Consider the following 25,244-nt stretch of genomic DNA (forward strand, 5'->3'; position numbering starts at 1 on the left):
AACTCTGTGGTCTAGTAAATAGTATCATACCAATATCTATTCTTGTTTTGGATTATTGTACTATGTTTATGTAAAATGTTAACTTTTGACAAAGCTAAATGAATGACTTTTGTAACTATGTAAGCCAAAAAATGTATCAAAATAAGGTTAAAAAAGTAACATCTCTACTTCATATCATATATAAAAAGTAACCCAAAGTGGACTAAAGACCTAAGTGTAAAAGTTAAAACTACAAGTCTTTTTTTTTTTTTTGTTTATTTATTTTGAAAGTTCACAGGAGTGGGGGAGTGGCACAGAGGAGGAGAGAATCCAAAGCAGGCTCCACACCTTCAGCTCGACGACATGGGGCTTGATCTAACAAACCATGAGATTATGACCTGAGCTGAAACCAAGAGTCAGATGCTTAACCGACTGAGCCACCCAAGCACCCAAAAACTACAAAAGTCTTAGAAGAACACATAGGAATAAATCTTTATGACTGTGCATTAGCCAATGGTTTCTCAGATATAACAAAAGCATAAGCAACCAAAGAAACATAAAGTGGACTTCATCAAAATTTAAAACTTTTGTGCTTCAGGGCACCTGGGTGGCTCAGTCAGTTAAGCATCCAACACTTGATTTTGGCTCAGGTCACAATTTCACAGTCATGAGACTGAGCCCTATAATGGGCTCTGTGCTGGGCGTGGAGCCTGCTTAAGATTCTTTCTTTCAATCTCTCCCTCTGCCCCTCCCCCTCTCACATGCATGTGCTCTCTCTAAATGAATGAATGAATGAATGAATAAAAATAGAGAACTAAAACATAAAAAACAAAACAAAAACTAAAAAACTTTTGTGCTTCAAAGAACACTACCAAGAAAGTGAAGGCAACCCACAAAATGGAAGGAACTACTTGCAAACATGTATCTGATAAGGATCTAATATACAGACTATATAAAGAATTCTTACAATTCAACAAAAAAGTCAAATAACCCAATTTTTTAAATGGATAAAGGATCTAATTAGACATTTCTCCAAAAAGATATACAAATGGCCAATAAGCACATAAAAGGCCACTCGACACCGTTAGTCATCAGGGAAATGCAAATAAAATTAAAATAAGATACCACCTCAAATCCACTAGGATGGCTGTAATCACAGACAGACAGTAACAAGTGCTTACAAGATATGGAGAAATTAGAACCCTCACACATTACTAATGGAAATGTGAAAATACAGTCACCCTGGAAAACAGCTTAGTAGTTTCTCAAAAAAGTAAACATAGAGAGTTACTTTATGACACAGCAATTTCACTTCACTCCAAGACAAGTGAAAGCATATGTTCATACAAAAACTTACAAGTGAATATTCATAGCAGCATTATTTATAATAGCCAAAACTGGAAAAAAAAATCCAAATTTCCATTGAATGATGAATGGATAAACCAAATGTTATATTTCCATATACTGATATAAAATTCAAAAAATGATAGAAAATTCAGCCATAAAAGGAATGAAATACTGATATATACTACAACATGGATGAACCTTGAAAAAATTATACTAAGTGAAAGAAGCCAGACAAAAATGCCATAGGTTGTGATTCCATGCATATGAAATGTACAGAATAGGAGAATCCAGAGAGACAGAAAGTAGATTAGTGGTTGCCAGGGTCTGGGGCGGGGCGGGGGGGGGGGGGGGGGGGAGTGGCAATAGATCATGACTGAAAGAGGACATAAGGGAAATTTCTGGGGCAGTGATAATATTTCTATTTCTTGATCTCTATGGTAGTGAATGGTATGCTCACTTAATGTAAATTCACAGAACTTAGGATTTATATGCTTTCCTACATGTATGTTATACTGCAATAAAAAATGTTTACTTATTTTAAAAAGTAGAAAAAATGGCCTGACATCACAGTATCAGAACAGGATGGACCTAAGCCTAAGATTCCAGCTCATTCAAGACCTAAACTATGCTACTGGAAATGTGATCAGTTTGCCCATGGAATAGACAGTGAAGCATTTCTCTCTAATAAGAGTAAAGTTAGATACAATTGTTCATGTTTCACATCATTCATCACCAAGTTCTTGTGAATGGACTAGATGGCATGGGAACATCCCAGATAATCTCCATATTGAAATTATACAATTTCATAACAGAACCAGAGCTTAGTAACACTGAAGAAGCCTCTGTAAAATCTGGGAGCCTAAGCTCAGGACGCCACTAAAGCTTTAACTCTCAAACCAGAGACCTACATCAAGCTACTATGAAGTGCTACAAGTTCACAAGGAAATGTACAGGCCATTATTGGTACCTGAAAACCATCCTATTACAACCCTCACTGTTTAATGGCCTACTATCCATGATACACTGTAAGCTAGTTGAGGGAGGGTTGATCAAGGTTTTATCTCCAGAACACAATGGTGTCTGGATGTGGTAGTTGCCCAATATCTGATGAATAGACAGTTCAATGAGACGGTCCAGCAACATACAATTAAACGTAACACCCATTTTTATTAAAACAGTAAACTTGCTGAGGATCAAATACTGAGGTTATGGAACACCCAGTTTAAGAGGGAAAGAAAGGAAACAACCCTTCACACAACTGCCTTTCACTCTTCTCACAAAAATAAACAAGAAACTTTGCTAGGATAAAGTAAACTATGGTGACTACTTCTGGCTCCACCTTGCTAAGGCATAAAGGGGAATAACTCAAAAAAGCAGAAGTGAAAAAGAAAGGGGAGTCAATTCTTTCACTGCTTTTAAAAAAAATGACATAGAAGTTTGCCTTCACTCCAGAGCAGAGCTTTATCTTCAATGTGTTTTTTTAAAAATTTGGTGCAGGGGGCACCTGGGTGGCTCAGTCAGCTGAGCGTCCAACTTCAGCTCAGGTCATGATCTCGCGGTTTGTGAGTTCAAGAGTTTGAGCCTCACATCAGGTTTGCTGCTATCAGTGCAGAGCCCACTTCAGATCTTTTGTCCCCCTCTCTCTGACCCACCCCTATTTGCGCTCTCTCAAAAGTAAATAAACATTTTTTTTAATCTTTCAAAAAGATTGGGGTTCCTGGGTGGCTCAGTCAGTTGAGCAATTAACTCTTGATTTCAGCTCAGGTCATGATTTCACAGTTCATGAATTGAAGCCACACATTGGGCTCTGGACTGATGGTGCAGAGCCTGCTTGGGATTCTGTCTCTCCTCTCTGCCCCTTCCCAGCTTGTGCTCCCATGCATGCATGCACTCTCTCTCTCTCTCTCTCTCTCAAAATAATAAACTTAATTTACAAAATTAAAAAAAAAAAGAGTTGCATGCTCTTCAACTAAGCCAGCCTGGTGCCCCCCTACAAAGTGCTTTAAATACTTGTGATACACATCCAAAACCATGAGGTTTTCTTTTTTAAATCAATTTAAGGCAAAATAAGAGGTGTGAGAGAACAGCCAAAAATAGTCCTACACTGATTATTGAATATGCAAGGACACTAACTATAAAAAGGGATCAACATTTGGGCATGCATTAAATGACAGGCATTAATTCTTACATGCATTATCTCTCTTCGTATTTCCAACAACACTCTTGGATATTATTTTTCCACTTAAATTGAAGAAACTGGCCAAAAATCAGACAACTAGCAGATGTTCAAAACCCCAAAGCTTGTGCTCTTTTCACTAGTTTAAAATTGTCCAGAGAGTTCATAAGTAAAGCCTTCAAGGGGGGAAAACCACCAAGGATGCCTCAATTCTTATAAAATCAGAAACTAGAGAGCTTGAGGAAGTGACTTCAAATAATAGAAATGCAACTTCCTAGGACATTCTAGAAGTTCACATGAGTTAAAGGCTCTCAAAAATGCAAAACATCTCTAAGATGTATGTACAGGCAATACGTAGCTTTCTACAGTGTGAAGAAAAAAGAAACTACTAAATATCCAAATTAAGGAAAATGGTTAAATAAATTATGGTTCATAAAATTGTATTTATGAAGAGTCTTTAATGATCTGGCAAATCGTTTATGAGAATGTTTATCAATAAAAGCAGACTCTTGCAGTAGACCTGTTTGGGGGACTGCTGTCCAGCCCATGCTTTGGAAATTGTCCCCTCCTCCTTTTACAAGGGTGAGCCTAAGTGGTCACTACTGTTACAGAAACCCTGTCTCCTAACACAGCTGACTGAACAAAAGGGAGCATCTGACCCATGCTGAGCCAATCAGATACTCCGTATTTGTATTAAGCTTCAGTCTGGTTCCAGAATACAAAAGTAGAGTTTGGCCAAAATCAGAACTACAATAGTCCAAAGTCAAGAGAAATGGGGGAGCAGAAACTGCGACCCTTGCAGGAGAAACCAGCCTCAGCACGGAAAATGGAACAGAATTGCAAAGAGAAGCAGAGACAAAAGACCACACAGCTCCCAAGAAACAAAGACAAAAAAGCCTAGGGCTTTCCAGATCCCAGGAGGTTCGTTCCCCTTCCAGCAACTGGGTTCCAAGAGACTCCTTACAATCATTTTTCTTAAACTTTTTTGAGAGAGTTTCTGTTCCTAACAAATTAATTCTTGACAGATATGAAATTATGTAAAGAAGAAAAAGCATTAACAAAAATGTCAAATATTAATAGCACTTGTTTCTCAATATAATTATGAGTGATGCTTCTAGTGTTCATAATTTTCTTTCTTGCCAAGTTTTCAACAATGAGCATATTATTACTCAATCAGGGAAAAATTCTGAATAAATGAGGCAATTCTGGATTCAGATAATTAAGGCTTTACTACATAATCAGGTAATTTCAGAGCTAGAAGTGATATAAAGTATATAAAATCCAGAGGATTTCAAACCTTGTTCCAGAGGACACTGGGATTCTGTGGTGATGTTTCAGGGCCACTTCAAAGGAAAAAGAAGAAGCTGAGCATACCTCCTATAGTCAACACATTTTACAGTCTCTTTCCAACTTAAAAGATACCCTTCCCTGTCCCCTTTACTTGATAATAGGACCAAACAGACATTTTATGCAACATGGACCACTCCCCTAACCACACAGGTCTTCAGCTCATTGTTTGCCCCAAACCAGGCCTGAGTACATTCCTCTGGTGTGTCTCTTCATTAAAGTGGCTGAAAAGCACAACTTGTCCACCAAAGCGATTATAGAAGCAGAGGATAGAAGTTGCAGGGAGCATTATCCCAAATATGGGATTTATGAACAAATCCCATAAAACAAGAGCATAAGTCAGAGGCTTCCCAGTTCCAGGCTCAGCCATTTCATGAAGCCCCACTAGGTTTGTACCTTGGAGACGTTGGAAAATCTGTTGCCTTACAGCAAGTTCCTTTTCTGCTTGAGCTATAGCTTAGTTTCTGCTGTCTGCAACCAAATATACACAACACAGGCCCCATCTCAACCAAGTCAGCCACTGAGGTCCTATATTAGATTTTTATTTATACAGGGAAAAAAGTTTCCCTGCTTTAAAATAAAAGTACTGATTCTACTTCCTCAACTTCATATTACTACTGAGAAAATTAAGGTTCAAAGGCCTCATGTTTACAATCAAGTTAAGGATTCTCTCCATTGAAAATTAAAAAGGTGGGGGGGATACTTGGGTGGCTCAGTCAGTTAAGCATCAGACTCTTGCTTTCTGCTGAGGTCATGATCTCACAGTTTGTGAGATCAAGCCCTGTGTCAGGTTCTGCATGGTTGGCATGGAGCCTGCTTGGGATTCTCTCTCTCTCTCCCTCCTTCTCCCCCACTCTCTCTCTGAAAATAAATATTAAAAAAAAAAAAAAAAAAAGGATTTCAATACTTCCCAAATACACACTGACATAGGTCTGAGTCACAGGTACTGTTCCAAATGTTTCACCAACATTATCTAATTATCACAACAATGCCATGATGCAGATTGTTAACAGAGAAGTGTAAGGCAAGCTAACATGCCCCAAATCGCAGACTCAAACCTAGGCAGTCCAGCTCTGGAGTCTGAGTCCTTGATTGATGTCCTATATATGTTGTCTCTTTGTTAAGGATTTAAGCTTAACTAAGTGGCACTGTTTATGCATTTGTAAATGGTACTTTCTGTCATGGCACAACAGATTCTTACATCTCTTTCAACTGTACAGTTCAAAGATGGTGATGTCACAGGTGGCTTCTAGGACTAAGTTTTTACCTATTCTTTAATTTTTACCTACTCTTTAATTGATTTCCCTTTTGAGTCTTCATGGTTGTGCATCATAGGAATTAGGGCTGGAGCTACTATATTCACTTCTCCAACATGATTCTACGTTCACTTTCTTGTCCTATTTTTGGCCTGGATATGGTCAAAATACACAAGTGAACTACATTTCTCAACTATTTCATTATATTCATCACTAATTTGTGTTCCTTTTTCTTCTTTTAAAAGTGGCAAGGTGCAATATTCTACATTTCTTAGGAAAACAAAACAAAATTAAGTTGTGTTGCAATTCATTTAATGTATTTATCTTTCTTTGGATCGTTTATTAGAGAATCTTCCCCACCCTCATCCTATGCCTTCTAAAATCAGTGATTCTTGGGGCACCTGGATGGCTCAGTCAGTTAAGCGTCCAACTTCGGCTCTCATCATGATCTTGTGGTTCGTGAGTTTGAGCTCTGTGTCAGGCTCTGTGCCGGACAACTCAAGAGCCTGGAGCCTGCTTCGGATTGTGTGTGTCTCTCTCTCCCTCCCACTCCCCCACTCGCACTGTCTCTCTCTCTCTCTCTCTGTCAAAAATAAATAAACATTAAAAACGTTTTTTTATAAAATGAGTGATTCTTAATCTGGGGACAATGAAATAGAAGATCCACAGATGACCCCCAGATAGTCCACAGAAGCATATACCTAATTTTGTATCAGTAAGCATTTTTGTAATGGAGTTCATATTTTTTTTAATTTAAAAAATTTTTTTAATGTTCATTTATTTTTGAGATAGAGACAGAGCATGAATGAGGGAGGGTCAGAGAGAGAGCAGAATCTGAAGCAGGCTCCAGGCTCCAAGCTGTCAGCACAGAGCCCAACATGGGGCTCAAACCCACAGACTGTGAGATCATGACCTGAGCTGAAGTCAGATGCTTAACCGACTGAGCCACCCAGGTGTCCCTGGAGTTCATATTTTTTAAAAGGTCCAGGATGCAAAAAAAGAACCACTGACCTAAAGAAAACTCTGTTGAGTAGCATATCCCATTGGAAATGAAATTCAAAATAAGTCCTTTAATTCACATTTTTGTAGCACCTCAATTACGCTAAATGTTGCTTATTTGGTCAAAAAAAATCCTTAAAGATAATGTCCCAAATGACGAGAGTCCACAAGGATCTCATTTAGCTATTTTAAAATGCAATCAACTATAACAACCCAATCCTACACTTTCTGGTTAAATTGTATTTTGCTACACATACAACTTCAGGTTAACATGTCAATGTAAACAATAGATGACTTCTAAATCTCTGAAGTCTTTGGAAACTGTTGTTTCTGTCATAGTAAGATACAGAATTGCTCATGTATCCGCTCATTCCATCAACAAGTATGTATGGAACACCACTATGTGCCAGGCATGGCATTTGGCCCTATCTCCTGCTGTGATTAATTCTTGGTTCCCCTCTAAATTGTAGTCTAAACCTACAAATATAGGTTGAAGCATTTGGTTCGTATCTGGATGCCCAGCAACCAGCATAATGCCTAGATCTTAGCGGAAACTTAATGTGTGTATTGAACTGTGTAATGATAAAACAGAGAAGATAGGTTGAATACAAAAGCAGTAGCTTTGCTTTAAGAAAAACCTCCCTGGCCAGTTTTCATAGCCAACTCATTCCACTAAAGTCTGAATGAGATGGTTTGTTAAAATCTGCCATCGTCACCAAAACAAACAGACAAAAATTTTCTAAACATACCTCCTTCTGATAACGTTTTCCTTGTACACAAAGACAAGCAATGTCTTATGCTACAAAAGGGATCCTAAACAATGTCAAGAATAAATAACACTGGAAGGCCTTTCAATAAGGTGACATATAAATGGAAAACTTGACAGATTCACAAGCAAAGGATTTTCCCTATGTTCATCTTGATAGTAGCTTTCAAGCCAACTGTTTCAGAAGCAACATCAAGAAAGAACAGTAAAGGGGAAAAAAAACCACAAATAATAGAAATGAGGAACAAAAGGGGGAAATGGAGAAAATCCTGCTGAAATAAGCATTTCGGCTCAAGTTGGGTGGTCTAAAGTAACTATCAGAGTTACTGGAAATGACCGAAACGTCTAGGAGTCTAAAAAAAGTTGGCTGTGTGAGGTTTGGCTATTATAGTTCACCCTATGTCAGGGGCATTGTTCGTTTCTTCAAAAAGTCGCCAACATCCTGCCTGCAGCCTTCTCGGGGTGCCGCTACCCATTTTAGTCACTCCTGTGACACCGGGTTAAAAACACAAACAAACAAAAACGAACCTCAGCAAGTATTTAGGAGGGGCCTAGAAAGAACTTTTCACCCCTAGCCGCAGCCCACGATCCTCCCACGGGAACTGCCAATGGACCGCAGCCCGGCCGACCGGCGGAGGGACGGCCAGCCACGCCCGGATGCGCGGCGGCCGGGGTCCAGACCCGTCGGCCCGTGGGCCACACGCCCTGCTGGAGCCGCCCGGGAGCGGGAACCCGAACGAGGCGCGGGGGCAAGGTGCGGCCGGGCCTCACCTCCACGGCTTGGCCCAGCTCCAGGTCGAAGCCCACCACACACACGCAGTGCAGCCAGGCCGAGAAGCCGTCCCAGCGCAGCAGGCCCCGGCCGCGGCCCTCATCTTCTTCATCGTCCTCCGGCGCGCCTCCCGTCGCCAGCACGGCCGGCGCCCCGCGCTCCTCGGCCGCCGCCACGGCCTCGTCCAACGGCCCGCGGGAGCTGGGCCCCGAGGCTGCCAGGCCCCGCAGAGCCATCCGCCGCCCCCTTGCTGTTCGCGCCGCCTCCACTGCGGACCGCGCAACAGAGCGCGCCCAGCCCCGCGCAGGCGCAGCCGCCGCTACCGCAGCGGCGGAGGACGGGCTCGGCCGGGGCGGGGCCATGGCCCACGTGACCCTGGGAGCTGGGCTCGGAGCTGGTTCTCCCTTGCCACCGCGCAGACGTGGAGTCGTAGTGCTTAGCTGGAATTGTGAATACCGCCCTGGCATTCTTGCCTTAAAGCTCTTCAAGAGTAGTTTATGAATCCTGACACTCTTCTTCGCAGTTCAACGATCTGGGGAGGAATTATGCTTGGCATGACAAGGTTCATAACTATAAGGTATTATTAAAATTATTACACATAATGATTACGGTGGCTAACATTTACTGAACACTTACTCTGTGCCAGTTGATGTGCCAGCAAGTACTTTACAAACATTACTCCATTGAATCTTCACATCATGACTAGTAGGTAGACTTCATTATTTATTTCTTTTCACGAATAAGGAAATTGAGATTCTGAGAAGTTACATGACTAGACCAACAAGTATTACTACAATTCAAATGCCGGCTTTCAGTTCGCTCTCTGCTCTCTCGCCTCCTGATTAAGAGATCTGTTCCCTTCACTTAACTGTTCCCTTTCACCAAGGTCCCACCCACCTTTCTTGGCCTGGTTGCCTGTGACTCATTCAACACTCACACAACATCTGCAGTGCTTTCTGAAACACCAGGTTGGCCTCCACAGCAACCTGTGGATCACTCTCTCTTAGCAAGGGTCTAGTCTCAGGCAGCTTTATTGTTGTTTAGATTTTATTTTTAAGTAATCTCTACACTGGACATGGGGCTCAAACTCACAACCCTGAGATCAAGAGTTGCATGCTTTAGGGACTGAGCCAGCCAGGCACCCCAAGCCGCTTTGCATCCGTGCCAAGAAGGCACTTGATCTATTGAATTATTACTGATTATTGGCCCAGTGGGATACTACTGATTAGGATTTATTCAGCACCCTGAGTATAAACAACACAGTGAAAGTAAATAGGAAACACACAACAATACTCTAATAGAAAAATGAGTAAAAGACAATGGATAATAACTCACAACAAACATTTTTAAAAAACAACAACACAGTTTTCATGCTTTTACACACATTGTCTCATCTGATCCTCCTAGCAACCCAAAAAGGCAGGTCTTATTATTATTCCCATTTTTCCAGTAAGGATTCTGAGGCTCCATGAGATGATAATGATGTCACAGCCAATAATAGGTGGCAGAACAAAGATTTAAACCCAGATCTCTGACTCAGCCAAAGCTCCTAAGCATTTTGCTGCACTACCCAGTCAAATCTACCCTAGTTGACAAACATTGTTCTGTATACATTCTTATGATTTTTATTTAGAGTGTTAGCATCAATACTTCAAGGAAAGGGTCAACTATCATCAGACATCAATAGTGATGTTTGCTAAAGACTATTTTTAGGAAGTAAGATGAACTAGGGACAGCATTCAAGTTAAAAGCCAACTTTGTGGCCAAATCAATCTGCCCTCCTACTCGAGAGAACCACTGTAGTTAAGAGAGAAAAACAATGTTCTGCATTTAAGTAAGTCTCTAAACCCACTATTAGGAAAGCACAATAGCCTTTATTATTAAAAACAGAATTACAAAGAGCACTGGACTAGCAGTCAGAAGTTCTGGATTCTAGTGCCAGCTCCACCCATGATCATGGTAGGCAAGCTGCTCTAAGACTCAGTTTCTGCATTGATGAAATAAGAATGATCAGTCCCAGCCTACTCACCTCACTGATTGTGGGGAAGAGCCAAGCTATCTCAACGCACACATTTTACTGGGTGCTACCACATTATTAATGATTAATAAGTTCTAAACACCAGTTGTTCCACAGGGCTGGTTCTTTGACATGTGGACACAGGCTGCCATTCCCTGAAATTCTGCTTCATAATTTGAATTAAAAGTAACTGCAAAATATAGTATCCTGAAAACAACATACTTAGAAGACTGTAAGTTTGATGAGAAAGAAAGCACACCAGGGCTCTAAAGAATCTTAAAGGTAGAAAAAATAATCATTTGGTTAGCTTTGGAAAAAACTAACCAACACTACAAAACTTTTTTTTTTTTTAATATTTATATATTTTTGAGAGAGAGAGGCAGAGCACAAATGGGGGAGGGGCAGAGAGAGAGGGAGACACCAAACTGGAAGCAGGCTTCAGGCTCTGTGCTGACAGCTCAGAGCCCCCAACACGGGGCTCAAACTCACAAATGGAGAGATCATGACCTGAGCCAAAGCTGTATGCTTAACTGACTGAGCCACCCAGGCGCCCCTAACAAACACTACTAAATTTTTTTTCACAAAATCCACAACCACTAGGAAAACAGAATGTTCCTATGGTTTTCTTTTTTCACCCTCGTAGCTTTGATTTTTGGCCTTAGCTCCAATTTTAACCTAGTTTCTGTGGCGAATACTTATATGGGTGCTAGGGGAAAAGTACTAATAATACTTCCTTTCTTCTTAAGGTTCTGTCATTAGAACCTTTGAATCTGAAAGGATCTTGGATCAGCTCATCTCTCCAAACTTCTCATCCTATTCATGAATCTTCTGATGTTTGGTCAGCCAGCTGCCATTCTAACACCCCGTATTAAGGTAAAGTATCTTGCAAAGCTGCTATGTTCTGGATGTTTATAAGGGCTAGGAAATTCTTCCTTTTATGGAGACAAGATCAGCCACTTTGTAATGTATACCCTTTGGTCTAAGTTGTGCTTGCTGAGATTACACAGAAGTGTTCAACTCTTCTACACAATAGCCCTCCATATATTTGAAAATGGTTATCCCACATCCACATGTCTTCTAGTTTCCAGGGTAAACTACCCCAGTTCCTCCTACTATTCCTCAAAGGATGTAGTTTGTAGGCCATTCATCAACCTGTTGCACAACTGGGGCATACTCCAATTTATCGACATCACTCTTAGAATGTGGTGCCCAGGAGGAAACACCATCCTCCAGGTATGATCTGACTACTGCCTAGTGTACTCTGGGACTATTACCTTACTTGTCCCAGCCACCAGCCTTCTATTAATGCTGGTTCAGATCACATTTGCTTCTTTTGGCAGCCAGGTCATATCGCTGGCTCAGGTTGCATTCACTGTCAACTAATGTGAGGAGTACGTAAGTCAGGGTAGGCTGCTTTAGCCAAGAGTATGACTGTATTCATGGCTCTGCTGCTCTTCTAATATTACCAACAACACTGAGGACAGGATTAAAAACATTCCAAACTTCTCTATTTACCCCAACCAAACTCTTGGCATTTCAGCAATTTTATAGTTAAAAAAAAAAAAAAGAAAGAAAGAAAGAAAAAGAAGAAGAAGAAAGAAAAAAATGAAAAGAAAGCGTGAGCTTTAGATAATGGTGTAAATTGCAATGCCAAATATCTGGACTTAATTTTACTAAAAGGGAGGGAGCCCAAATGCCCCAGATATCCACCTACGTAGGCAGCTAGAGGACTTCCCTCTTGCTTTTGAGCTAAATACTGCTGCAGCTGCCACAGGATAATTCCACTTGTGGTGGTAAGAAAATACACGGAGAAATACAGAGGCTCAAGTGCCAGTGTGTTACCGACAGAGAATGGAGTTTATTGCCACACATCTCTGGGAGACAAAATGCTTAACTGCAGGTTTATAAAGGAGAATCCAGGCAAAGAAGACAATGAAATACACTGTTGGGTGCTTCCTAAATAGTATTTATGAAAGCTTAAAGAGAAGATGAAGAGCTTTTGGCTTTCATCTTTACATTCCCAATATCTCTATGATGTCTTGTATATGACAGGCACTCAGTAAATATTTACTGAATGGATGAATGCACTTTAAAAAATCTCTAATTGATCATCTCCTATTTTAGAGTTTTCCTTTCATGGTCAGTTGTAGGAACACATGAAAAGTTAATATGAAAATGTTTCTTTTTTAAATTTATTTTATATATTTGCTTTGAGAGAGAGAATGAGCTGGAGAGGGGCAGAAAGAGAGACAGAGAGAGAATCCCAAGCAGGCTCCACACTGCCAGCATGGAGCCCACTGCGGGGCTTAAACTCACGAACTGCAAGATCATGACCTGAGCCTGAATCTAGAGTTGGACGCTTAACTGCCTGAGCCACACAGGTGCCCCAATATAAAAATGTTTTTTTAAATGTGGCTTCCTCTTAGTTTATGAGAAGCAAAGATAGTAACACCTCACTTATTTGAAAATTTACTTTTCCAACTGCCTGACCCAGTTTGTACCAGGAGACAGGTTTGGAGGCCTATTAGCAGTCCACATGCAAATCAGAAAATAACCCATAAATTTCATGCTCTTTAATCAGAGGTGTGAGGCCTTCACTTGCAAATTATTTTGTCTAAATTCACACATAATTCTAAAGATATGCTTGTCTGGCTTCCCAGGCAGGGTAAGCAGCAAATAAGGAAAGTGGGGAGGCTTGAGGCTGAGCATGAAAAGAACAGAAAACAAAAGGCTGCAGGTTAATAGAATGGAAGGAAAAGGAAAAAAGGAATCAGAGAACAGAGGAGTTCAGAAGGACATAGGGAACAGTTAATAGTGGTTGCCTCATGGGGAATAGGAATGGTGGGAAATAGAAGCACTGGTGAATAGAAATGGGGAACTTTGCTTTCTATTTTACACAAGTCTGTATTGTTTTAGTTATTGAGAGAGAGCATATATTGCTTTGTAACTAAACATTAAGAAATAACAAGAGTGTAATAAGAGTTGCTTACAATAGTGAAAAAATGGAAACCACCTAAACGTCCAACAATAGGGGATTGACTGAAAAATATCCTATATCCAGTCAACAGACTATTATACAGTCATTTAAAATGTCATAGAAGAATATTTTGTAGCATAAAGATGTTCAACATACATATTTTAAGTAAAAAAGTAGATCACAAAATAACATATAGTGAATAATCCTGTTTTAAAACAAATTTTTTTAAATGTTTATTTATTTTTGAGACAGAGAGAGACAGAGCATGAATGGGGGAAGGGCAGAGAGAGAGGGAGACACAGAATCGGAAGCAGGCTCCAGGCTCTGAGCCATCAGCCCAGAGCCTGACGCGGGGCTTGAACTCAGGAAACGTGAGATCGTGACCTGAGCCGAAGTTGGACGCTCAACCGACTGAGCCACCCAGGTGCCCCTGAATAATCCTGTTTTAATGGACTATATGCAAAAACAAAAGGCACTAGGGATGATACAAAATATCTTGATGTAGAAATTTTTTGTTTGGAATTAAACATTTTATTCTTCATCTGTGTAATATCTATATAACTAAAAGCTATTCTTTTAAGTTTATTTATTTTGAGAGACAGAGAGAGAGAGAGCGTGTTCACATGAGCATGCACATGGGGGAGGGGCAGAGAGAGAGAGAGAGAGAGAGAGAGAGAGAATCCTAAGCAGGCTCTGTGCTGTCAGCTCAGAGCCAGACATGGGGCTCAAACCAATGAACTGTGAGATCATGACCTGAGCCAAAACAAGGAGTCAACTGCTTAACCAACTGAGCCATCCACACACCCCTAAATGCTTTTTTAAAATATGTATAATGAGAAATCAGCTAAAATACAAGGGAAAGAAATTAAATTACAATGTTTTCACTTATATCTTTGTGGCAGAAACTGCTATGCCACTGTGATGATTAATTGTATGTGTTAAACTTGACTGGGCCATGAATGTCCAGATATTTGGTTAAATATTATTCTGGGTGTGTCTATGAGGGTGTTTCTAGATGAGATTAACATTTCAAGTGGTAGACTTGAGTAAAGCAGAGTGCCCTTCCCAGTATGGGTGGGCCTCATCCAATCCATTAACAGGCTGAGTAGGGAAGAATTTGCTCTCTGCATCACTGTCTTTGACTTGGGACATCAGTCTTCTCTTGCCTTCTGACTCAGACTGAAATTGGAACTTATAGCATCAACTCTCCTGGTGCTTAGGTCTTTGACTAGGATAGACACTATACCACTGACTTTCCTGGGTTTCCAGCTGGCCACTGCAGATGTTGGGACTTCTCAGCCTACACAACCACACAAGCCAATCCTATATAATAAATACACCCCCTCTCCCCCTCCCACCCCATCCACCCATCCAGTATAATTCTCCATCTTACTGGGTCTGTTTCTCTGGAGCCTAATACAGACTTTGGTACTGAGAGTGGAATGCTACTATAACAAATACCTAAAAATATGGAATGGCTTTGGAACTGAATACTGGGGTTGAGGCTAGAGGAGTTTTGCTGTTCATAGAACTATGGCTGGTAAGGGGAATGATTCTGGTGAGGACTCACAAAGAAAAATGGAGAACTGGAGAAGAAGCTTCTGTCTTTTTAGAGAATACATAAATAATCATCAAAAGAATGTTAATAAAATATGCATGGTAAAGGCCATTCTGGTGACATCTCAGAAGGAAATGAGGAACATGATTTTGGACAATGAAGGAAGGTGATCCTTCTTATAAAATGACAAGCGAACTTGGCTGAACTATATTTTTAGTGTTTTGTGGAAGGTAAAACTTGCAAGCTATGAATTGGATAGTTACTGAGGAGATTTCTGAGCAAAGTATTTAAGGGGATGTTTGGTTCCTCCTAACTGCTTACAGTAAAATCCAAGAGAGAAATGAGTCAAAGAAGGAATTATTAAGCAAAAATTAACCAGAAAATTGTCAGCCTATTCATAATGAAAAAATAAAGAGAGAGAGAGAGAGAGAGAGAGAGAGAGAGAGAGATTGGTCTGAAGAGAACACTAGGATGTGGCCAAACAACCGTTTGATGAGGAGATTAGCATGAATGTGAATCACAGAACTAATAGCCACCCCAACACAAAATGTAGGAAGGCTGTCAGACTTCTTAGATCCCACAGGGCTAGACCATGGAGCTATGCAGGTGCGAACTTGCGCTATTCTTCAAGACAAAGGAAGAATAACCACAGAGGTGATTCAGAGGTCATCAGGGCTGTCTCCTCAGTTCAGTGTGTGTGTGTTGTTGGGGGTGGCGGGTGTGGGAGTAGTAGCTGTTGTTTCCGTTCATTGTTCCAGACAGCAGCCACCTGGAGCCTGGGCGCCAGGGCCACCCAGAACTTAGGGAGTGTGACCCCCCACCTGGCAAAGCTGCAGAAGCAGGACTACCACCTCACTGAGTCCAAAAGCAGAGCATCCAACAAAAAAAAAAGGATTATTCTCAAGCCTCAAGATCTAATGTTATCTGCCTTACTGGGTTTCCAAAGTACTTGGTATCTGACACCCTTTTCTTCCTTCCAATTTCTCTCTTTTAGAATGGGAATGCCTATCCTATGCCTGTCCCACTGTCATATTTTCGAAGCATTATAACTTATCTGGTTTTGTATGTTGACAGCTAGAGAGGAAGAGGAATTTTACCTCAAGATGAATCATATCTCACCCATATCTGATTTAGATGATATGTAAATGCATCTTTGAAGTTTAGACTTTAGGATTGATGCTAGAATAAGTTATGACCTTGGGGACTATTAAGATTGAATAAGCAGATTTTGCACGCAAGAAGAACATGAATTTGGGGGCACGGCTGAGGGTAGAATATTATGGGCTGAATGTCTGTGTGTCCCCAAAATTCATATATTAAAGCTCTAATTACCAGTGTAATGGTATTTGGAGCTGGAAGATAATTAGGTTTAGAAGAGGTCATGAGGCGGGGGCCCCATGATTTGATAAGTGTCCTTATAAGAAGAGACCAGAGCTCTCTCTCTGCCACGTGAGAACGCAACAAGAAGGGGGGCATGTACACGCCCTGAAGGGAGCCCTCACCAGGGAACTAAATCATTCAGCATCTTGATCTTGGACTTCTCAGCATCCAGTACTGTGAGAAGTAAAAAACTACTGTTTAAGCCACCCAGGCTATGGTATTTTGTTATAGCAGCCCAAGGTGACTAACATAGCTATCCAATATCCATTATCCCCCTTTTCGTTAGTAATGTGGCCTGTTTTAATTTGGGGTGGCACTGAACACAAGTCAAATGCTGTATTTCTCAGCCTCCATAGAAAAATATATGTGACCATGTGATGAATAAAATGTTTGCAAAAGTGGTCATTGGTACATCTGGTTATACTCTTTAAAAAGCACGCAGAAAAAAGTAAATAAACACAGCAAGCAGTTCTTGTCCTTTTGTACTCTTTACCTTCCTCCTCCTGCCAACCTAGATATAAAGGTCAAAATTCCAGCAGCCATTTTGGGACTGTGAAGAAAATATCAAGAGACTCGTATCCATAAGGAACGAAACCAATGCCAGCAATAACCTACCTCTGGACTTCTTAAAAATTAACCCTTATCCATTTAAGCCTCTGTAGTTAGAACTATCACTTGCAACTAAATGTAATTAATAACTGACATGAGTCAGAGTTTACATCAGAAAACTCAAATGGTAGGCAGAAGTTAGAACAAATTTGTACTTAGAGTTCACTTCTCAGTTAATTACTTTTATACAAAAACAGATCGAAAAAAAAGTTTTGTTTTGCAGAACTAGGATTTGGTTTTTGTTAGCTTTTTTTTTTGTTTTCTGAATTCCCACTGCTCTTATTTGCCCATCATCCATTGTATCTTCTTCTGCCTAAGAGTCCTCGGTTTTTCAACAGGAAGTCACCCTCCCATCATTCTCAGTCCATGAGATTCAGGAGGAGGTAAATGCTATCTCTGAACTCCAGTGTGGGCACCTGAGTCCTAGCCAGTCAGTGTATTCCATATACCTAGAACAATGATGGGTACAGATACATCCTCAGCATGACCCAATCAAAGAGTGCAACTTAACTCTGGAAGTCATTTGAACTATTCTGAAAGAGGCACTGTCCTAACATCAGGATTGCAGACAGGATAGAATGTAAGCTTGGAGCTCTTTGCAGCCTTATCACTATAAAGGAAGAGCTAGACCCAGAATGGAGCCAACAGAGAAAAAAACAAGAAATGCAAAGAGTAAGATTAAGTCCTAATGACATCATTCAGTACTGGATTCAGCCAAGTCTGAACTTTTCAGATACATGAGTCAAATATACTTTCTTTTTTGGTTGAACCAGTTTGAGCTAGATCTTCTGACATTTGCAACTATGAGAGTCCTGACTAATATAGTTACACATGGTAAATAATCTGGATTCGTCATATTAGCCTTTTACCATATCAAGTGCTCGTGGGAAATCTTCCCTGAGAGTTTATTTACCAAAAAAGCAGTATTATAGAATGCTAATATAATGCATTGCTTATAGGTCTTTATATTATAAAATAACCCACAAATTATTTTTAATTCGAAAAAAATATTATCATTAGTATGATATAGTCATTATACCCTCGCCAAAGGATATTTATCTCACTAAAAAGTAAAAAAAAAAAAAGAAAGAAAAAGAAAAAGAAAAGAAAAGAAAGAATTATCATTGGCAAGTGACCTTCAAACAAAAAAAGAAAACTCATTCTCCCTTCCTTCTTCAAATATTTATTTAATTTATGAAACTTATAGTGCTGAATTGTAAGGGATAGCAAACTGAATGTGATTTCTAAGACCTTATAATTTAGCAGAGCAGACAAAACATTAATGCTAATGACAGTTATATACAACATTCTCTGAAAATTAGAGAATATTAAGAAATAATATCTAGGGAGGTAAAAAAAAATTTGTAATATTATTATAGCCACTAGAGTTCTTAGAGATCCAAGAATTCTTTCAACACATGGTTGAGGAAACTGAAACTCAAAGAGCCAGTGACTTAGTTCCCATGGCAAAATCCCTCTAGAAGCCAGACCTCCTCAGACACAGTCCAACATTCTTTCTTACCACCCCACCCTACCTCTGTTAGGAGAACAGCAAAACACCAAGAAGTTTCTCCAACTGTAATTTTTCTTCTGTTTAACTTAAAATGGAGAATCTTAAAGACCACACTGAAATAAGTTTGACTCTCTTTTTATCATTTACAGAGGCAAAATAGTAAAGCTGTGCCTCAGTTATCAGAGATTGCCTTCAATTTCTGTAATGGTGTTTGTCCCATTGACTTTTGTTTTTTATTAGACTAACCTTGAATGTGTAGCATCCCTGCCTGGAAAAAAACCCCAAACAGCTTGTTTTGAACAAGCTAGACAAGCTAATGGAGTCTGATAGCCCAAACTAAACGAGTTAGCTAAGTTAAACTTAATACAGAAAGTCTTCCTGGCTGATTTCCCAAAGAGGCAGTGCCAGCCTGCAGAAAATACTAGAACACTGCAAATTCTAATTCTGTTGTGAGTAAGACTTGTGTCTAAGGAAATAAAGGAAATGCAATGATTCCAAGCTGGTACTGCTGTTCCTAGATGCCTTGATGTTAAGTATTTACAAAGACTAGTTCTCATTTGAAATAATTGCTATGAAGAGCACCTGGGTGGCTGAGTCAGTTAAGCATCTGACTCTTGATTTCAGCTTAGGTCATGATCTCCTGGTTCGTGAGATTGAGTGTCAGTCTCTGTGCTGACAGCACAGATAAATAAATAAATAAACATTGTAAAAAAAAAAAAAAAAGAAAGAAAGAATTGCTATGAAGTATGTATTTTTGCAGTGTCACTGAGGTGGGAACCCCCATGAATAATCTGAGAAAGTGGATTAAAAATTTTGTTACAAAGAAGAACAAAGTCAGAGGGCACACTTTCTGATTACAAACCTTGCTGTAAAGCTGTAGTTACGTCAACAGTATAGTACTGACTTAAGGACAGACAAGTAGACCAATGGAATAGAATAGAGAGCCTTGAAATAAACCGTTGGGTGTATGGTCAAGTGATTTTTCCATGTGGAAAGAATGGTCTTTTCGACAAATGGTGCTTGAAAAATTGGATACCCATATGCAAAAAGATGACATTGTACCCTTATACCATATACAAAAATACAGCTGACCCTTGAACAACACAGGCTTGAGCTGCATGGGTCCATTTATGTGTGGATTTTTTTTTTATAAATACAGTACACTACTATAAATGTATTTTCCTTAAGATTTTATTAATAACATTTTCTTTAGCTTATTTTATTGTAAGAATACAGTATATAATGCATATAACATACAAAATATGTGTTAACTGTTTATGTTATTTGTAAAGCTTCTGGTCAACAGTAGGCTATTAGTAGTTAAGTTTTGGGGGAGTCAAAAGTTACATGTGGATTTTCAACTGTGCCAGGGACTGGTGCTCCTAATCCCTGTGTTGTTCAAAAGCCAATTGTAATTCAAGATGAATCAAAGACTTAAGCATAAGAGCTAAACCCTATAAAGCTCTTCGAAGAAAACACAAGAGAAAAGGCTTCATGACATTGCATTTGGCAATGATTTTTTTTGATATGACATCAAAAGCACAGGTAACAAAAGAAAAAAATAAGTAAATTGGGCTTCATCAAAATTGAGAACTTTTGCGCATCAAAGGACACCATCTACAGAGTGAAAAGGCAACCTACAGAATGAGAGGAAATGTTTGCAAATAATTTACCTGATGCGAGATTAATATCTAAGAATAAATATATGAAGAAGAACTCCCACAACTTGAACAATGACAAAAAAACAACACAATTCAAAAATGCACCAAGGACTTGAATAGACATTTCTCCAAATAAAATGTACAGATGGCCAATAAGCACATGAAAAGATGCTCAGGGGCACCTGGGTGGCTCAGTCGGTTAAGCGTCCGACTTCGGCTCAGGTCACGATCTCACGGTCCGTGAGTTCGAGCCCCGCGTCGGGCTCTGGGCTGATGGCTCAGAGCCTGGAGCTTGCTTCCGATTCTGTGTCTCCCTCTCTCTCTGCCCCTCCCCCGTTCATGCTCTGTCTCTCTCTGTCTCAAAAATAAATAAAAATTAAAAAAAAAATTTAAAAAAAAGATGCTCAAAAACATCTTTTTTAGGGGAATTTCTATACTCTTTTCTACAGCAGCTATAGAATTAGGGGAATGCAAATAAAAAACAGTGAGAAACCACTTCACACTCATTAGGATAGCTATTATGAAAAACAAACAAAACCCAGAAAATAACAAGTGTTAGTTTTGGAACCCTTGTATGGTGCTAGTGGGAATGTAAAATGATACAGCCACGGTAGAAATATATAGAAATTCCTCAAAAAAATTAAATATAGCATTACCAGATAACCCAGCAGCCCCATTTCTGGATATACACTCAAAAGAATTGAAAGCAGGACTCAAACAAATATTTGTCCTTCAGTATTCAGAGCAGCATTATTCACAATAGCCAAAATGTGGAAGCAACCCAAAATTCCATCTATATGTGGATATGTAAAATGTGTTTATACACACACACACACACACACACACACTGAAATATTATTCAGCCTTAAAAGAATAAAATTCTGGGACATGTTACAGCATAGATGAACCTTGAAGATATTATGCTAAGTGAAATTAAGCTAGACACAAAAAGCAATGATTGTATGATTTCACTTAATATGAGGTACCTAGATTCATGGGGTCACAAAGTAGAGGCTGGGAGAAGGAGGGAACAAGGAAGTTGTTGTTCAGTGGGCACAAAGTTTCAGTTTGGGATGATGAAAAAGTTCTAGACATAGATAGGAATAGGTTGCACAACAACGTGAATGGACTTAACGGCACTGAACTGTAGGCTTAAAAATGGTTAAAGGGTAAGGTTTATGTTATGTGTATTTTACCACAATAAAAGAAATTAGGGCTTTAGGCATATAAGTACATGAAAATAATTTTTAAGAGCCAGACTTGCTGATTTGTACAATTTTTTTTTTTTTGGTCAAACATTAATATGTTCTTTGGAGTTTCATTCATTCATTTTCAGCATGAGCTCTGACGTTCCACTTATAAATATTCATTGACACCTTGCTGAGGTTACAAAAATGAGCAAAACAGACATTGTTACAGCCATAGCAAGCTTACAGTTTATTGGGGAAAACAGGTTCAAGCAAATAATTAAAATAATGATGAGTTATGTTAAGTGTGAAGAAGTAAATATCATAGTAAGAAGCAGATTAACAGGAGCAGGGAAGACTTACTTTAGATGGATCTGGTAGATGGTGTATTTGCCTGCTAGTGCTGAGTAATATAATGAAAGTAAGCATGTGGTCTTTGTCCCGAGTTCCTGGCACACTGCTCCTAAAACCCTTGGAATCTCTGGAGAGATAAGAGGATCTTTTGTGTGCTAATGAGATGACTGGTGGCTGGGGTCCCTAGATAGCTTCAGGATGGGGGCTGGTTGCCAGAAAGAAGGAGGCATGATTACAGGGTTGAACTTTCAGTCCCACTCCATGACCTCCCAGAGAGAAGAATATTGGGTTAACTACCAATGGCCAGTGATCTAATCAACCATGCCTCCATAATGAAACCTCCATAAAAACTCCTACATTGTGGAATTTGGAGAGTGTCTGAGTTGGTGAACACAGGAGATAATGAGAGGGTGGTGCACCCAGAGAGAGCATGGAATCTCTACTCTTCCCCTGTACTTTGCCCTATGCCTCTCTTCCATGTGGCTGTTCCTATGATGTATCTTTTTTTTTAATGTTTATTTACTTATTTCGGGAGAGAGAAAGACAGAGAGGGTGTGAGCAGGAGAGGAGCAGAGAGAGAGAGAGAGAGAGAGAGAGAGAGAGAGAGAGAGAGAGAGAATACCAGTCAACCTCTGCATTCACAGCATGGAGCTCGATTTCATGAACTGTGAGATCATGACCTGAGCTGCAATCAAGAGTCTGAGGCTTAACCAACTGAACCACCCAGATGCCATGTTGTATCTTTTATAATAAAATGGGAAGAGTAAATAAAGGGTTTCCTTGAGTTCTGTGAACTGTTCTAGCAAATTATTAAACCTGAGGAAAGGGTTGTAGGAACCCCTGATTTATCACCAGTCAGAAGTGCAGGTGGCAGCCTGGGACTTCCAAATGACATCTGAAGACAGGGCAGTCTTATGGGACTGAGCCCTTTAATTTGAGGGATCTGATGCTAACTCTAGGTAGATAGTGTCAAAATTGAATTGTTGAACACACAGTTGATATCTGGAGAGTTGGAGAATAGGTTGATGTAATGAAAAAACCCACACGTTTGGTGTCGAAAGTATTAGTAAAAACAGTTCAAAGGCTGACTTAACAAAATACCATAGACCAGAAGTATCTGGCATCTCTTCTTCCTTTAAGGATACCAAGTATTCCTATAGGACTATGACTCCACACTTGTGACCTCATTTAACCATAATTACCTTTCTAAAGACTCTGTCACCAAAAATAGCCACATTAGGTTTAGGACTTCAGCTATGAATATGGCCAGGGGTGTGGGGGGCACAATTCAGTCTCTAACAGAAGGGTGATCAGAGAAGGCCTTTCAGAGAGGTTGACATTTCCACTGAGACCTAAAGGCTATAGGAGCCTGTTATGGGATGAGCCAGAGGAAGGTCACTCTACAAAGAAGAAACATGCAGAGGTATAATGTGCATTTGTTATACTGTTAGAGAATATTGACTTATGATACAGAGGAAAAGAAAAAACACAGGATAGATGAAACTCATGAGATGTGTTAAATATAGAGAAGTAGCCAGTGGGTAGAACACATGTGTGTTAAATGTGGATAGAGATTAAAGGACCATGAGTAATACTTGAGAGGCACTAAATATACATGAAGCACCTAAGCACTAAATATTCATGACAAATTAAATATATACGAGATATTTAATGTCCAGAATGCACTAAATATACATGAGCACTTAATATTTATGAGGTCATAATCCAGTAACTCATTGGTAATATCTATTCTGGTCCATGTGTCCTCTGCCTAAAACACATAAACCCTTGGCTCAAATAAAACCCATAGCTGTTTAGCAGGTTAACTGGCAAGCTACAGCTATTGGCAAGGTATACTTGGCCCCATGTCTTGCTGGTAGAGCAAATGTATGTCATTGGCCTAGGACACCTTCTGTCTGTGGGCTCCCTTGCTTGAACTTCAACTCTGGTTGAAGTTAGCAGAGAAGGCTAATGCAGCAGAGAGATGTAGGACATACAAATATTATGTAATCTAGGATTTAGGTAGCAAGATCTTTTGCTTCTTTTGCACCCTTTCCTAATAATGTGTTAACTTAACCCTGCATCTCTTTTCCATTGGTTTTCACTGTATTTTAAATAAATAAACTGTGTGACTCAAGCATTTTTTTACGTTTTTTTTTTTTAAGTTTATTGTCACTGAAGCATTTTAATTTGATCTGTGAGTACTTCTGTTCTATAATATTTGGGATACCCTGCCTAATAATATAATTGATGTTTACCATTGCTATCAAGGTAATTTCCCATACAACAAAAGGCCTTAAAATGGGAAAAGCTCAGTGTGTTCTAGAACTGCACTGCTCAATATTGTGGCCACTAGCCACATGTGGCTATTTAAATTTAAAATAAGTAAAATAAAATAAAATTTAAAATTCATTTCCTTAGTTACACCAGCCATATTTCAAGTGCTCAATAGCTACATGTAGTCCAACAGCAACTGGACATTGCAGAACATTTCCAGTATCATAGAATGTTCTGTTGGGTGGTAATGCTTTAGAAACTTAGAGGAGGCTAATAAGGTCAGAGGGTGATGATGAGGAAGGTAGCTGGAGATGAATTTGTGGGGGAAGGAGCTGTCAACATCATGCAGGGTCTTATGGATCATGTTAGAACTTGAACTGTAGTCTAAGTACAATATACATAATTTGGTTTATATTTTAAGAAGATTCCTTCTGGCTATTGACTAGAGAATGGGTTGGAAGATGTGCAGAAGAGAGTTAGCATAGCTGGCCTGACTGCTATCTTTTGAAAGTCTGGCTTACAAGATTGGTGTTTAGCTCATGTTTGGCAACTCAGATTTTGGAAGGGTTCTCACCACGCAAATGTATGAATTGCTCACTTTCTCAAACTGAACACCTGCATAAAGTTGAACACCTGCCTTCCTTTGAGGACTCTGGAATTTTGGTACCTGCTAGGCAGAGGATGCCTGTATGACTAACCCCCTATAAAATCCTTGGTTACTGGGGCGCCTGGGTGGCGCAGTCGGTTAAGCGTCCGACTTCAGCCAGGTCACGATCTCGCGGTCCGTGAGTTCGAGCCCCCCGTCGGGCTCTGGGCTGATGGCTCAGAGCCTGGAGACTGTTTCCGATTCTGTGTCTCCCTCTCTCTCTGCCCCTCCCCCGTTCATGCTCTGTCTCTCTCTGTCCCAAAAATAAAAAAAAAAAATAATAATAAAATAAAATAAAATAAAATCCTTGGTTACTGAGTTTTAAACAAGCTTCTCTGATTAACATTTCACATGTGTTGTCATAACCCATTGCTAGGGGGAATTAACCACATCCTGTATGACTACAATGGGAGAAGACTCTTA

The 25,244-nt window shown here is 39.8% G+C and overlaps 1 protein-coding gene across 1 annotated transcript in view; it reads right to left on the reverse strand.

Annotated features, from left to right (window-relative positions):
- The window catches only part of DENND6A (DENN domain containing 6A), a 63,838-nt gene extending 54,942 nt beyond the window's left edge, over positions 1–8,896 (reverse strand). The window contains 1 exon segment of the mRNA XM_030307086.1: positions 8,642–8,896. Within this exon segment, the coding sequence (XP_030162946.1) occupies positions 8,642–8,878 (237 nt within the window). The 5' untranslated portion in view covers positions 8,879–8,896.
- Between the last annotated feature and the right edge of the window lie 16,348 nt (positions 8,897–25,244).

Source organism: Lynx canadensis, chromosome A2 (genome assembly GCF_007474595.2).
Source record: "Lynx canadensis isolate LIC74 chromosome A2, mLynCan4.pri.v2, whole genome shotgun sequence".
NCBI lineage: Eukaryota > Metazoa > Chordata > Mammalia > Carnivora > Felidae > Lynx > Lynx canadensis.